The sequence below is a fragment of the Podarcis pityusensis genome (assembly GCF_964106645.2).
Source record: "Podarcis pityusensis genome assembly, chromosome: 4".
NCBI classification, from domain to species: Eukaryota; Metazoa; Chordata; class Lepidosauria; order Squamata; family Lacertidae; genus Podarcis; species Podarcis pityusensis.
The window spans coordinates 32,536,336-32,550,359 of record NC_138027.1 but is presented as its reverse complement, the minus strand read 5'-3'; the positions used below and the strand labels follow the sequence as shown (position 1 = coordinate 32,550,359).

At 40.3% G+C, this 14,024-nt stretch overlaps 1 protein-coding gene across 2 annotated transcripts in view; it reads right to left on the bottom strand.

Moving 5' to 3' along the window:
* Positions 1 to 9,086: 9,086 nt before the first annotated feature.
* Positions 9,087 to 14,024, bottom strand: part of DRD3 (dopamine receptor D3) — a 33,268-nt gene continuing 28,330 nt past the window's right edge. For both annotated transcript variants that reach the window (XM_081004329.1, XM_081004330.1), the window contains 2 exons: positions 12,477 to 12,819; positions 9,087 to 12,030 (listed from right to left, as the gene is read on the bottom strand). In XM_081004329.1, coding sequence (XP_080860455.1) covers positions 11,834 to 12,030; positions 12,477 to 12,819 — 540 coding nt within the window. In that variant the 3' untranslated portion in view covers positions 9,087 to 11,833. The remainder of the gene's footprint in view (positions 12,031 to 12,476; positions 12,820 to 14,024) is intronic.

The window sequence follows — 14,024 nt, the reverse complement described above, 5'->3', positions numbered from 1 at the left end:
GAACAAGTGACACCGTGCTGAAAGTACATGCTTGAACAGCAGCATATTTCACTGCAGAGGCGTGTGGCATTATCAACTTAAATTCATCTACAGATCTTAGTAACAGGTGTGGGATATAGGGAAAGAGGCAGCTTCTCAGATCTGGAACCATGTGATGGTTTATACATCACTAAAACCTTGAACCTAGCTTGGTAGCAAATTGGTAGCCTGTGCAATGTTTTCAACGTAGGTGTTCCATTGTCATTAGTTTCCCCAGAGAGCAATTTAGCAATGGTGTTTTAAGCTAGCTGCAGCTTCTAGATCATTCAGCGCTCCATGCAAAGTACATTACAAAATTCAAGTCTAGAGATTACTGATGCGCGAACAGCTGTTGCCAAGGTGTCTCTATCCCGGTGTGGTCGTAGCTGTTGGCATACCATCTGAAGCTCGTAAAAGGCACTCCTACACACTGAAGATGTGAGAGCATCCAGTTACACTGCTGGATCAAAAAGCACCCCCAAGCTGCACATCTATTCATTCAGAAGGAGCGTAACCCTATCCAGAACAGGCAACTGATGCATTTCCCAGACCCAGGACCCGTGCATCTATAGGGACTCCAGCTTGTTGGTATACCAGCAGCATCCCCAATTTTTCCCTGTGACCCAACATTAGTTATAGTATTTCTCTCCCCCCCAATCCTGATCTGTGTCAGAAAGCTTTCCTAGTGAAAGAAATGTAATCCTTACAGACTGTTAGGCCCATGAATATGTCTAATCCCCTTTTAAAGAAAGTTGGTGGCCTTCTCTACCTCTTCAAGAAGTTAATTCCATAGTTTATACACTGTGTAAATAACGACTTCCTTTTTTCTGTCCTGAATATCCCACCATACAGCTTGATTGGGCTTACCCCAGGTGTCATGATTATGAGAGAGGGAGATAAACTTATCTGTCCATTTTCTCCACGGCGTATGTAGTTTGGAAATGAAAGGGCCATAGCTCAGTGGTGGAGTATCTGATTTGAATGCAGAAGGTCCTGGGAATAATCCCTGGCATCTCCCGGTAGGGCTGGGAGAGATCGCAGTCTGGAATCCTGGATAGCCACTGCCTGACAGAGTGCACAGCAGTGAGCTAGATATACTGGGTATAAAGCAGCTGCTGTATTAAAGACCTTCGTAATTAAGCCTTGGGGACTGTCTAGAATTTTTTCAAGTATCAGCCATTAAAGTTCCTATTTTGGCAAGATGATAAAGCTTTGAAAATACTTCTGATTCACACAGAAGCTCAAACTACAATACATTTAAGAGGTATTAAGCATTTAATTATTCTCTCTTTTCTAAGTAGAGTGAATTTTGATTGACTTGTCTGCTCCCTTTTCAGTCAGAAGCTACAGAAATGAATCCTCATAAAGTTTAGCCATCCTCTGCCTTGAATGGTCATTTCTAAAATTGATATTTTTAAAAAATGGGCTATGGGATAAGTGAAATAAGTAATTGAAAGGTATCTTTCCAGAGTCAGACTTAGAAGTCAAATCATTATACTTCATTGAAGTTGTTGACTATCTATATTGCCCACCCCTCCCAAATTTTAAGATCTTTCACTCTGATCAACCACATATTATTTTGTTCGTGTTTCCTCATCTTTACTATGCAAACAGTCATAAGCCAAAAAGCCAATAACATTAAAAGACGTTTATACCTTAGATTATGGAAACTTGCTTGTAATACACAATACAGTTATCCAGATGGCAGAATATGCTGCTATCAGTTTATTAAGATCCATGGAACACACACCAACAACCCACAAATTCTGCGGTTTTTCACACTGGAAGTCCGTGTGTGTGTGTGTGTGTGTGTAATGATTTAAAATGGATTTTGAAGCAATAGTCTCATTGTACCAGCTACCCTGGAATGTATTCCTGGGTACCTATTTTCTGTGCTGAACATGAGACTAAAGCTACATATACACTATGCTGTTAAACACTTTTTAAAAAAAATAAAAATCTCCCCGAATAATTCTGGGCACTGTGGTTGTTAAAAGTTGCAAGAAATATATTTTAAATTCAGTAATAATATAAAAGTATTAGAAAGGGAGTTGCTGGTAATTGTAATTCTGTGTGGACTAAACTACTGTGCCAAAATTCTTTGAAGGAAGGAATGCGCTTTGAACACTAAATCCAGGAATAATGGGTATCTTGCATCCACAAACTCTGGCACCCACAAACTCATATTCATTCTCACACACACGCACACACACACACACAAATTTTGCAAACAACTTCTGTAACTTTGCAAAATTCATGCAAAGATTTTGTGAAATCCACAAGTTTTGTATGCTAATTTTTCATCTGTTGAGGAATACATGTAGAGGGAGGCACATGGAAAATGTTGTTAGATAGCCATCTCCATGCGAGATAAAGACTAGCTTCCCTAAAACACCGTTGAATGAAACATGAACACTGCCCCTTGTTCTGGTAATCTCAGTTTGAATACCACAATCTTAACAACTAAGATTAATGAAAACGAATGCTATTTAGTCCAAAACCTCAAATAAATTAGCAGCATTATTCATAATTGCCCAGTATTTTGCATGTCATTCTCTGTTGCTCGCTTTACTCTTGCTTTTATTCTGTTATTCTGTTTTAGATTCCATGTCTGTGTTTTATGTCTGCGTCTTAGGGTTTGAATTTTTTTACTTGTAAACAACCTAGAGAACCTTCACTATTAAATGGTATGTAAATAAATATTGTAAATACAAAATGAAAATGAATATTATAGACAAGAAAGGAGTAAAACCTGGGCTCCATGGAACAAAAAACAGTAATGCCAGAGGTCCCTAGAGGATGCAGTCTAGAAAAAATAACCCACACAATCTGAGGGATGAATAAGAGGACTAATCACATTTTGTTGGTTGAGGGCAAATAAACGGAATTTGAATCCTGGCAAGTTGAGGGCTCTGTGGCGAACTGGTTCCTGTATCCAATAAATAGGCCAGTTACCTGTTAGGGATAGGGTTGTACTCCCCTGATGAAGCAGGTATGCAGTTTGAAGTTGCTCCTGGATCATTCTCTGCTTCTTTGAACACAGGTTGCTTCAGTGACTACAAGTGCATTTACCAGCTTCTGTTCATATGGCACCTGCAGCCATTCTTGACCAGGACAGCTTGGCTGCTTAAGGATTGCTGCAGTGCATTCAGCGTGTGGCTTCCCTTGGGCATAGTCTGGAATGTGCAGCTGGTACAGAATGCAGCAGACAGGCTGCTGAGGGGGACACCCTCTCAACAGTATATAGCACCTCTGCTAAGAGAACTCGACTGCCAGCCAATATGCTGCTGGGCTCAGTTCAAGGTTTTGCTTTTAGCATTTAAACTCCTGTACAACTTGGGCCAGGTTATGTGAGGGACTGCCTTCCTCCATAAACCCCTGTCCGACAATTGCATTACTCTGATGCGTCATTGTTAAGAGTTCTGTATGCCCTATAGGTATGCCTTACAACAACTAATTGCAGCTCCTGTTCTTCTGAATTAGCTTCATATTGATCTCAGACAAGCACCTAACATTTTGGCTTAATTGAAAACTTGTCTTCCAAAGAGGACTTGCCCTGAAAAGTGACTCAGCCGTTTTATATTGTATCCTAGATGGAATTTTTGCAATATATGTTCTTTCTTTTTATATTTCTGTTGTACACTGCTTCAGAAACATTTGCTGGGATTTGTGGTTTAGAAATCCTTAAATTTAAATCAGAATTGGTATCACCGGCATGCAAAGCATCCGCCCTGTTGCTTTCAGAAGCCCTTCCTCTTGCAAAGTTAGCATCCAATCTAGAACTTTCATTTGGCTAGAATTGATGTGTGCAGAGAGCAGACCAAATGGCAGAAGTAATTAAAGCAAACTTCCACTCAAGCCACCACAGCAAATCTTCCAGACATGAAATCTTATTCTAGAAATAATCAGCTACCAACTTGGATTGGCTTGGTGCAAAGGCTGTCACCCATCCATCGCTCTGATGTGCAGGTTCATCTGAATCCACCTTCTCCTTTTGTTCACATTACTCATCGTTGATGAAGGCAGAAGTTTGTTGCTAGAGAAGCCGCGGAGGTAAAGGGCAGGCCTGTTCTTCACAGATTAAAAACAACTCTGCCATACTGTTCAATTAGTCTTGCTCATAGTTGTGAGAGTAGGGTTATTAAAACTGGCAATGATTCCTGGGGTAGGTAGCCAAGAAAGGTCAGGCCCACAACACCAGTCTGACAGCATCTTGGCTCTGTCTTCCAGAGACATTCAGGTAATTATGTTAAGCTCGATTTCATAAATTACCTTGTTGGATCTGCAGTATTTTTCTGCTCTCCCTTTCTTGGGGATGGGAAGGGTGGGGGCTCCAAAATGTAAGCAATACAGAATCTTCATTAAGGGTTGGCTTTCAGGTTTGTGTGTGTGTAGCAAGATACCTGGGCCACCTACAGCAAGCGTGCTCTGCTTCCTCCCTCCCACAGTTCCTAACTCACTTTCTCTGCTAGTCTCCAGAGAACCAGGAGAGCAATGGGGAAGGCAGGCTTGGGGTTTGTCCCAGGTCTGGGATTCAGTTTGGTGCGCCCTTCAACCACTGATAGACTCCATGTCATTGACTAATCAATCTACATGATACAACCTTTATGCCTCCAATTTATCCTTAGCAGTTAATGACACATAATGTGTAAGCACATGTATGGTATGTGTCCAAAAACCTTTTGCAGGGGAAGTGGTGCTTTGGGATGGGGCTATTGACAGCAGAGAGGTTTAATCTTTCCCCTGCTATTTCTCTGCTTCAAATTCAGGTCCCCCCCCCAATCCCATGTAAATCATTCAGGTGCAGCCTGATAAACTGCACAAATTTACCAGGTATTTTGCTACCAGTTTCCAATAAAATGCGACACTAGGTTTATTACAAAACAAAAAAACATTGTGCTATGGGTTTTTAGCTGCCACCATATTTAAACCAGAGGGGCAGTGAGATAGGAAGGGGTTAATACAGGCCACACAGCATTGTTAAAGATGCTGCCCCATGTTTTGTATTTCTCTGCATTTCTCTAATGGCTTTAGAATGGCCGGGATAATGAACTATTCATCTTACTTTCAAGAGCCATTTTCTCACAAACACTAACATTAACACTTGCCAGTCCCAACCTATTTTATCCCAATAAGGTCCAATAAGGCAAAACACCTCCAGGCATACAGAAATGGAAATGTTTAACTTGACTGAATCTTCATATCCATATACCTACATGGTAGAAGCGGAAATAAAATTGACTAGAAAAGTGGCTCAGTTTACAGCGTAGCTGTTTGTGTGAGCAAGCAAATGTGAATTATAGTGAATTGTAATATATTTCATCGGCATAATCTGGTTCCCCAGTTGATACTAAGACAGCAGACATTTTGTACAATGCATGATGGGTGAACTGCACTCAGCTTTATTTAGAATTTACTCAATAATTAGTTATGCTCTTTCTCAGCAAGTATTGGGGGGAAATGCCTATTTTCTGAGACTCCGTTCCTAGTTCATAACATTGCTATATGCACATTGCTGGGGCTGTGTACACGTGCCTTATTGTAAACCCTTTTGAGAATTGTAATTCATAGTACAATGGTACCTCAGGTTACATACGCTTCAGGTTACAGACTCCACTAACCCAGAAATAGTGCTTCAGGTTAAGAACTTTGCTTCAGGATGAGAACAGAAATTGTGCTCCGGCGGCTAAAGTGGTGCTTCAGGTTAAGAACAGTTTCAGGTTAAGTACAGACCTCCGTAACGAATTAAGTACTTAACCCAAGGTACCACTGTATTATCAAAAATCCTTCCAGTAGCACCTTAGAGACCAACTAAGTTTGTTATTGGTATGAGCTTCCGTGTGCATGCACACTTCTTCAGATACACTGGAACAGAAGTCACCAGGCCCTTATATATCATAGTATTATGTCATAGAATGCCACTAGAAAATGTAAAAACAAACAAACAACACCCAAATCTGGAAACGAGGATTTAGATCTACACGGGGGTTCATAGAAGCCACATAAAACATTTGCAAGTAACGATTAATGCAGGACTCTCATCCAAAGCATCCATGACAGATGACCGTCCAATTTCTGTTTAAAAACCTCCAAGGAAGGAGAGTCTACAACCTCCTTCAGGAGACCGTTCCCCTGTTGAACAACTCTTACTGACAGAAAGTTCTTCCTGATGTTTAGTTGGAATCTCCATTCTTGTAACTTGAAGCCATTGATTCGAATCCCACCCTCCAGAGCAGGAGAAAACAAGCTTGTTCCCTATTCCATGGGATAGCCCTTGAGATATTGGAATATGACTATCAAATCTCCTCTCATTCTCTTCTTTTCCAGGCCAAATATACCCAACTCCTTCAACTGTTCCTTTTAAGGCTTGATTTCCAGACCCTTAATCATCTTGGTTGCCCTCCTTTGCACATCTTTCAGCTTGTCAACATCCTTCCTAAATTGTGGTGCCCAGAGTTGGACACAGGTTAACTGTTCTATTAGCCTCTGTGAATTGTTTCAGCTGGTCTAATAAATTGCACCTGTCTTTGTTAGTTTTTATTATTTTAGTTTGCTCTATTCATTAGCCCAGTTCACATGTTAAATTAAAGCATAGCTGCAAACAAACTGCTTCAGTGTGAATGAACAGTGTGTTGGTTCATGTTGCTGAAAAGTTCTCACTCCACTCCTTCCCCATTCGTATTGCTGCCATGCTACCAGTAAGCAAGCAAGAGTCACCCAAATCTGGGCTCGTGGTTCATTGCCCCCAGGCAAACCATGAACAGTCAGCCCAAAACAAAACTTATTAGAACAGGTAGGAGCAGGAGTAGCCTGCCTTTATGAACCTCTTGGGGGAGATTATCCTATATATGCATAGACTTGACTGTTATTAGCAGCAGACACTAATTTCTCAGGAGGACACCTGACATACTGACTGAGGTTTACTTTGTTGTGTTTAATTTTTGATACTGCTTAGTTTGCAAAAACAGAGATGCTGTTGCTCAAGCCTCCGTTGATGTTCCAAGCCTCTGATTGGCTAGGTCCTACTCCCCAATCACAAATATTCAATTTCCCATGGTGACAATTTAGTGAGTCTGTCTATGCTGAGAAGCATTAATTATCCATGCCTTAATTACAGAGGGGGGCAGATGGGTCCCATCCCCGTTACCTTTTCTATAGACCCACAGGTTTGCTACACTTTTAAAAGGCTATGTGGACATGCTTTGATTACAACAGTGAGGAGGTCTGGGGCTTGTGGATTTCATTCAGGGCTCCCACCTATTTCACCATAATAATTATATAAGTAGAATTAATGCACTTGGCACATTAAATACCGTAAATTAAAATATGGAATTCTGCCTGATAACTGTGTAACAGCCTCTAATACAGATCCTGAGATGTGATATTGGAGCAACACCAGAGAAACTGAGCACTGAAACTTTCCCTCTTTCTTGTAAAATAGGTTTCTTTTGCAAGGTGGTAACCAACCTGTTCTTTGTGGTGTAGTGGTTAAAGTGTATTGCTTGGACGTGGGAGACCAGGGTTCAAACCCCTATGCAGCTCGCTGTGTGACCCTGAGGTAGATAGTCTCTCAGCCTAACCCACCTCACAGGGTTTTTGTGAGGATAAAAGCAGACAAAAGAATCATGTATGCCCCCTTGAGTTTCTTGGAGGAAAGGTAGGATAAAAATGTAATAATAAGTAAGAAAATGAGTAACAGTCTACAAATACATTTAACACTTTTATTGTATTCATTACCGGCATTCTTTTTAAGGGTTCTCTCCCCATGGCATCCATTAGGAAACAGAACTGAAGAGAACGTTTCCTTTAAACATTAAAAAGCAGAGTCTAGTTAATTAATATTAAAAAGCACTTCCCAGAAGAACTGCAGCATGGGCAAGGGCAATGATAGATTGACAGGTTCAGGTGGCAAGTGTATAAACATACCCAGCTAGCAATGTAGACAGTTTTGATCTCAGGCTCAAGCACGAGCCTGAACAGGAGCGCCTGAAGCATCAAGACAGCCACTGTACTAGTAACTTTGTGAAATGTGTTGACATTACCTCAGGGAGAACATTTGGCAAAAGGAGCCAGATTCCTCATTGCATTAGCCCTGAGTTGCTTCTTCGGAGAAGAGCAATGTACATGGTGATTATGGGCTCTACAAGAGTTCAGTGGATATGAAGTGCACATCTCATGACTGAACTGTGTTTTTTACTGTATTTTCCATTACACCAGAAGCCAAGACACAGAAAGATACTAGTCAGTGATACTGACTGATAGATACCTCAATAAAATGCAGCATGAAATCAGTTTAGCAGATTATTTCAAACTGAGGTTGTCAAAAGGGAGCTTCGTTATTTTCTACCCACAGTGCACATTCACAGTTTCAATCTATTTTATTCCATATTAGCTGTTTTGGAATAACTACCTCCTCTACTTTTTTAATTGACAGCCAACCAGCATAGATTAGAATCACTATTCCATAGACAAACATACAGTATATTGAAAGCACTGGAGGGAAATCTGTTCTTTTACCTCTCAGGGAGTGTGGAGAAACTGGTGGTTAAAAATATGACAAGAGGTAATTAAACTGCCTACAAGACCAATAGTGGGTCCAATGGTCAAGAAGGCAGTTTTTGCATGTGTTGTAGAGAGAAGTGAGGGGCAGATGGGGCTCATCAACATGGGAAGGTAGCCCATCTAGAAGGAAAATTAATCCTAAACCTCCACTGCCTTGTGGAATATCTTTGGGATATGAAAAGGCTAAGGAGTAAACCCTACACAAATCAGGACTGCAGTCCCCATGATGGTTGGATGGTGCCTCCTGAAGCCAAGCTAGTGCAAAACATATTGCTCTCCTTTGGGCCATATCAGCAGGCTGATATCAACAAGTCTTGTTGTCTGGGAAGCTCAGGATCTCCATACACACTGCCCAGGCTTGTACCCCAAGGAGGAAACATTGGTGCTGCTAATGCAGCTGTTTGACTTCACACCCGGAGGCGCACTCCATAGTCTCTCGAGACAGATGGATACCAACAACAACAAAAAGTTACTGCCTCTCAAGATGAATGTCTCATTCCAGTACATCTATTCCAAGAATGAAGATGTTTATTCAGGTACTCAGAAATATATGCCTTGAGAAATATATGTCATGAACAGAAATCCAACCAAAATTATCTACACTGTATGTTTGATAAAAAGTCATATGGTAGCAACGCAGTTTCAATTTCTGGCTTATCCTTTGCTTTAAGAAAGCTGAATATAAAACTCAATGCAACTGATAGCTTTTCCCCCGGTTGGCTTGATTTACTGATAAAAATGGTTACACTAAGGGAATGCTGTTGCCCTGTGATTAACAAACAAAACACATTCTGTACTTGAATGACAAGTAAAGCTATGAACTTTCTCTATAATACTGTTATGAGTGTGTGACACTTTTCCATTCCTGGACCCAGGAAGTGTTAGAATTTAATCAAGCCTCCAGAATCCCTAGACCCAATCATGGTTAAAATATAAGGCCAGCTTCCTCATGAGCAGCAAGCAGAAGGTCATAGATACACCACAGTCTCCGCTATGCCTCATTCCAAAAAGGAAACATGAACCAGGGGCTGGAACCCCCGGAATCTCTTAGCACTCAGAGACTGGGTATATGTGCAGCTATATAGCCAAATGTTATAAGAATGAAATCAAATATAACAGGAGACAGGTTGGAAAATATACAGTATTAACTTTAAGCTTGGTTCTGTATCTATTTATTAAAAATGGATAAGGGGTATCTGCTGCCTTCTGTAAATTTAATTTGCTGTCTGGATAGAAAGCATTATTAAAGTTCAAAAACATGGACTGCAATCCAGGATCAGAGCCTTGGTGAATGTAAAAAGCATTGCTGGTGTACAATGTGCAGCTGTTGATCAAGTCCACACCCACTAGCGAAAGCCCCAACAGTGAATGAGCTGTATTTACATTCTTCTCCATGCCCTTCTTGGACTTGGACTGATCTTCTCACCTGCCCTGCATCTTTTGATGTTATTGTTTGATAGGCTGTCAAGTCAGCTCCGATTTCTTGAGCTGTTCTGCTGCTTGTCTTTCAAGGGAAGATGTTATGGCCACTCAGGATGCAATTGGCTTAGCTACTCTGATGTCACAAAGAACCAGGTCAGTCTTGGGCTAGGCAGCTAAGAACTAAGAAGAATTTTAAGAGCTTAGAATTGGCATTCCAAGATCCATGTGATACTTTTGTTAAATTAAATCAGATCTGTGCTTCTCAAATGCCATAAACTTTTTTTGAATTTTGCTGCAGATCCACTGAGCACTTCCAGAACCCTTTCATGGAAACACATACATTTTGTGTTTGTGGGATAAATCCCCCTTTCTAGGCTTTCACACAACAGAATAGCTTTTGTTGAAAAGGTGAATACTTTGCCAGTTTCCCTGAAACCACTTTTTCTCTACAACTCTAAACATCTAGCATACCTGTTTTCAACCTGAAAACTACTACCAATATAATGAAAGTCACCATAACTGGGAAACTCTATTTCAATTGGAACTATATAACGCTAGCATATGGGCTAGCAAATATCCGGAATGCAGCCATGCTCTAGTCTTTCTGAAACGCTTACATAGGATAGCACCTTCTTTGACTGGGAAATCTCTTTTCCATCTGTTTCTGCTAATTGGTGGTCTTGCGGAATTCTTGTTTCGCATCATGAACTGGATGTTTTATGAATGTTGTGTTATTAATGTTGTTGAAAGAAGTTTTTAGAAGCATCGTTAGTTGTTGAAATTGTATTTTTGAATCCTTTGTATGAAAATTATCTTTAAGACTTATACTGTGTTTTAAAATATTTATATGCCACCGTTCAGACAAGGAAACAATGTGTTGTGATATTTGTCCAGAGCCTTAAATCTTGAGGCTGCAATCCTATTCACGTTTACATGACTTATCAAACACAGTGAAACATACTTCCGATTAAACATGTTAATCCTTGGAAGTACCACTGAAAAACTTTGACTTATTTCCAAGTAAAGTGAATGTTGGAAAGAGTCAAAGAATATACAACGACGTTTTAATGTATTAGCGTAAATCTAGAACATTTGTTTTATTTTGTTGTGTGTTGGTAAAGCTGTTCTTTTTACTGTGTCTGGCATTATCTACTATATATATTTCAATTATTTATAGTACTGAAATATAATTACTTACATTTTTAGCTGTTATTTCGGTGTGTGAAACCAGTTAACTCCAAGGAATCCTTGCATGTGTTATAGTGGCCAGTGTGATATGTTTAGATAAATAGTAGTGCACAGATCTCAACTTTTTGAACTGTGTGAACTCACATTTTCTTTGTAAGTCACAGTTGGCTATGTGCATCTAATGACTGTGCTATACTTCAAACACTGAGTGCAAACACATCAGATGTTCCTGCTCCTGACCTCTCCTAATAGGAATCTCTTCAGAACTGTTCATAGTCAAATATATGCTACTTGGAGCTATCTATGGCAGAAGGAGTCATACAGTTTTTTCCTTTCAAAGTGTCCTACAGGCAGACACAATAATGCTGCATACTGGAACTGTTCAGACAGTCTCATAATGTGTGCTTCTCATGGACGCAAAACTTTAAAGCAATTTCATGGTTCTTTCTGCACCAGTGTCTAACACAGAACAGATGGATTCTGCTATTGTGAAAAGTATTTCTCATAGTAGCTGCTAAAGAAAAACTGATGCAAAAGTGGGTCCCGTGTTGTTTTTTCCTCACAGTTGGTTGAGAAAATCCACTCAGGTATGTTTATCTGCAGCACCCACATAGTATGTAATGCTGTGTTGCTCTCCGAGTTTTCAGCAATTCAGGATCTTGAGGAAAGCTTTACGGAACTCATTGTTGAAGGTGGTGTAAATGACAGGGTTGAGGGCACTGTTGACATACCCAAGCCATGTGGTAGCACTGTACAACTCTGGGGAGATGTGGCAAGCTTTGCAATGAGTATTCAGTATGTGTGTCAAAAAGAATGGCAGCCAGCAGACTATGAAAGTCCCTAGAATGAGAAAGAAAATGAGATGTCACCATCACTTTGGCTCAGAAGGGCTTTGGCTCAATCTGCCCACCTGAGAGCCAATTCATAGTTCTTTCCATTATTTTCAGGGCATCCTCACACATAACTAAAGAAACATCTTTGAGAGCCTCTTGGCTATTTAGCCACATGGAAATAATGATAAAGAAGGAAAGAAAGTAGAAGGGAAATATTTTAAAGCAAAATGTAGATTTACATTGAAACTGCAGACAACAAGCTTTTTAAGTGTAATTTTTTAAAAGCACTCTTCCTCTCTGTGGTTCCTCCAACCAAATTTGTAGCCTGCTGCAGCTGCTTTTGTTAAAACAAAAAACAAAACCTCAAACCTGTTATATATGTCTGCCATGTAATATTCAGTTGGGTCCTCATTCTTGCACAGCCAGTTCTTAAAAAGGAGCAAAAATACTTACCAAGAACAATAGCTAGCATTTGTGTGGCTTTCCTTTCTCTGAGCTGTATGGTCCGATGCTGCTGAGATGGTAGCTTCAAAGAGGTTGCTGTTTTGCCATTGTTGAGTTTGCGTACTTCTAAACTTTGTTCCTTGACTTTTGTCCTCACCTTTAGATCAACAACCTCTCTATCCCCTGTACTGGAGATGGAAACTTCGTGGCAGAAACTGCAATATTGCTGCAGTTCTGTGGGTGTCAGGGGCTTCTTCTCAGCAGGCAGCCTTTGACCTGAACTCTTTAGCTGCAAACAACACAAGAGTGCACTGGGAAGCTTCTGGTGCAAAGCTTTCCTTTCTGTATGTTGCTGAAAAACAAGAGGCCAACAAGAATCAGGTTCCACTTAGAAAGATGGGAAGCTGCCTTAGACCAAGCCAGAACACTGGTCATTTTAGCATAATATTGTTGACACTGACTAGAAACATCTCTCTAGGGTTTCAGGCAGAAATTTTCCCCAGCCTTATCTGGGTCTGATCCTGGGACCTTTGGTATGCAAAACTTGTAGGGTTCCACTGACCTGTTATAAATCTCTCTCTCTCTCTCTCTCTCTCTCTCTCTCTCTCTCTCTCTCTCTCTCTGACAGCAAAGTGTAATCCGAAGATCACAGGGCAGTTTACAATATAAAGACACAAAAATAGATAGCATAACAAACAAAACCTTATTTATGTCTTGCTTTTTCCTCAAAAGAGCTCAAAGCAGCAGACCCCTTCCCAATTTTATCCTCATAACAACCTGGTGAGGTTACATACAAGAAATTGTGACTGGCCCAAGTTTGTCCAGTGAGCTTCATGGCTGAGTGGGATTTTAAATCTGAATTTCCTCAGTTCTAGTTCGACACTCTAAACCCTCTATTATCACACTATTTGGATGCTAGTTAGTATAAAACTAATATTTAACTTAACCCATAGAGTGTTGCAAATTGTATATGTAATTTCTTCCTCAGGGTAGGGGCAGTATATCTGATACAGTGGTGCCCCGCAAGACGAATGCCTCGCAAGACGAAAAACTCGCTAGACTTGAAGGTACATTCTTTCACCTTTGGTGGACGTGCCCAAAGATTAAGGCTTTCTGGGAAATGATATATAATGAAATGAAAAAGGTATTTAAATATACCTTCTTGAAGAAACCAGAGGCCTTTCTCCTGGGCATTGTCGGCCAATTGGTGCCAAAGAAGGACAGAACTTTTTTTATGTATGCTACAACAGCAGCAAGAATACTCATTGCAAAGTATTGGAAGACACAAGATCTACCCACTCTGGAAGAATGGCAGATGAAGGTGATTGACTACATGGAATTGGCAGAAATGACTGGCAGAATCCGAGACCAGGGAGAAGAGTCGGTGAAAGAAGACTGGAAGAAATTTAAAGACTATTTACAGAAATATTGTAAAATTAACGAATCTTAGAAGGATGTTGGATAGAAACTAAGTGGTTTCCAGCTGTAATGTTTTAAGAGATACGAAAAAAGGTTTACAAATGGGTAAAAGCTTAATGGTAAGGATTTGCTGAACTA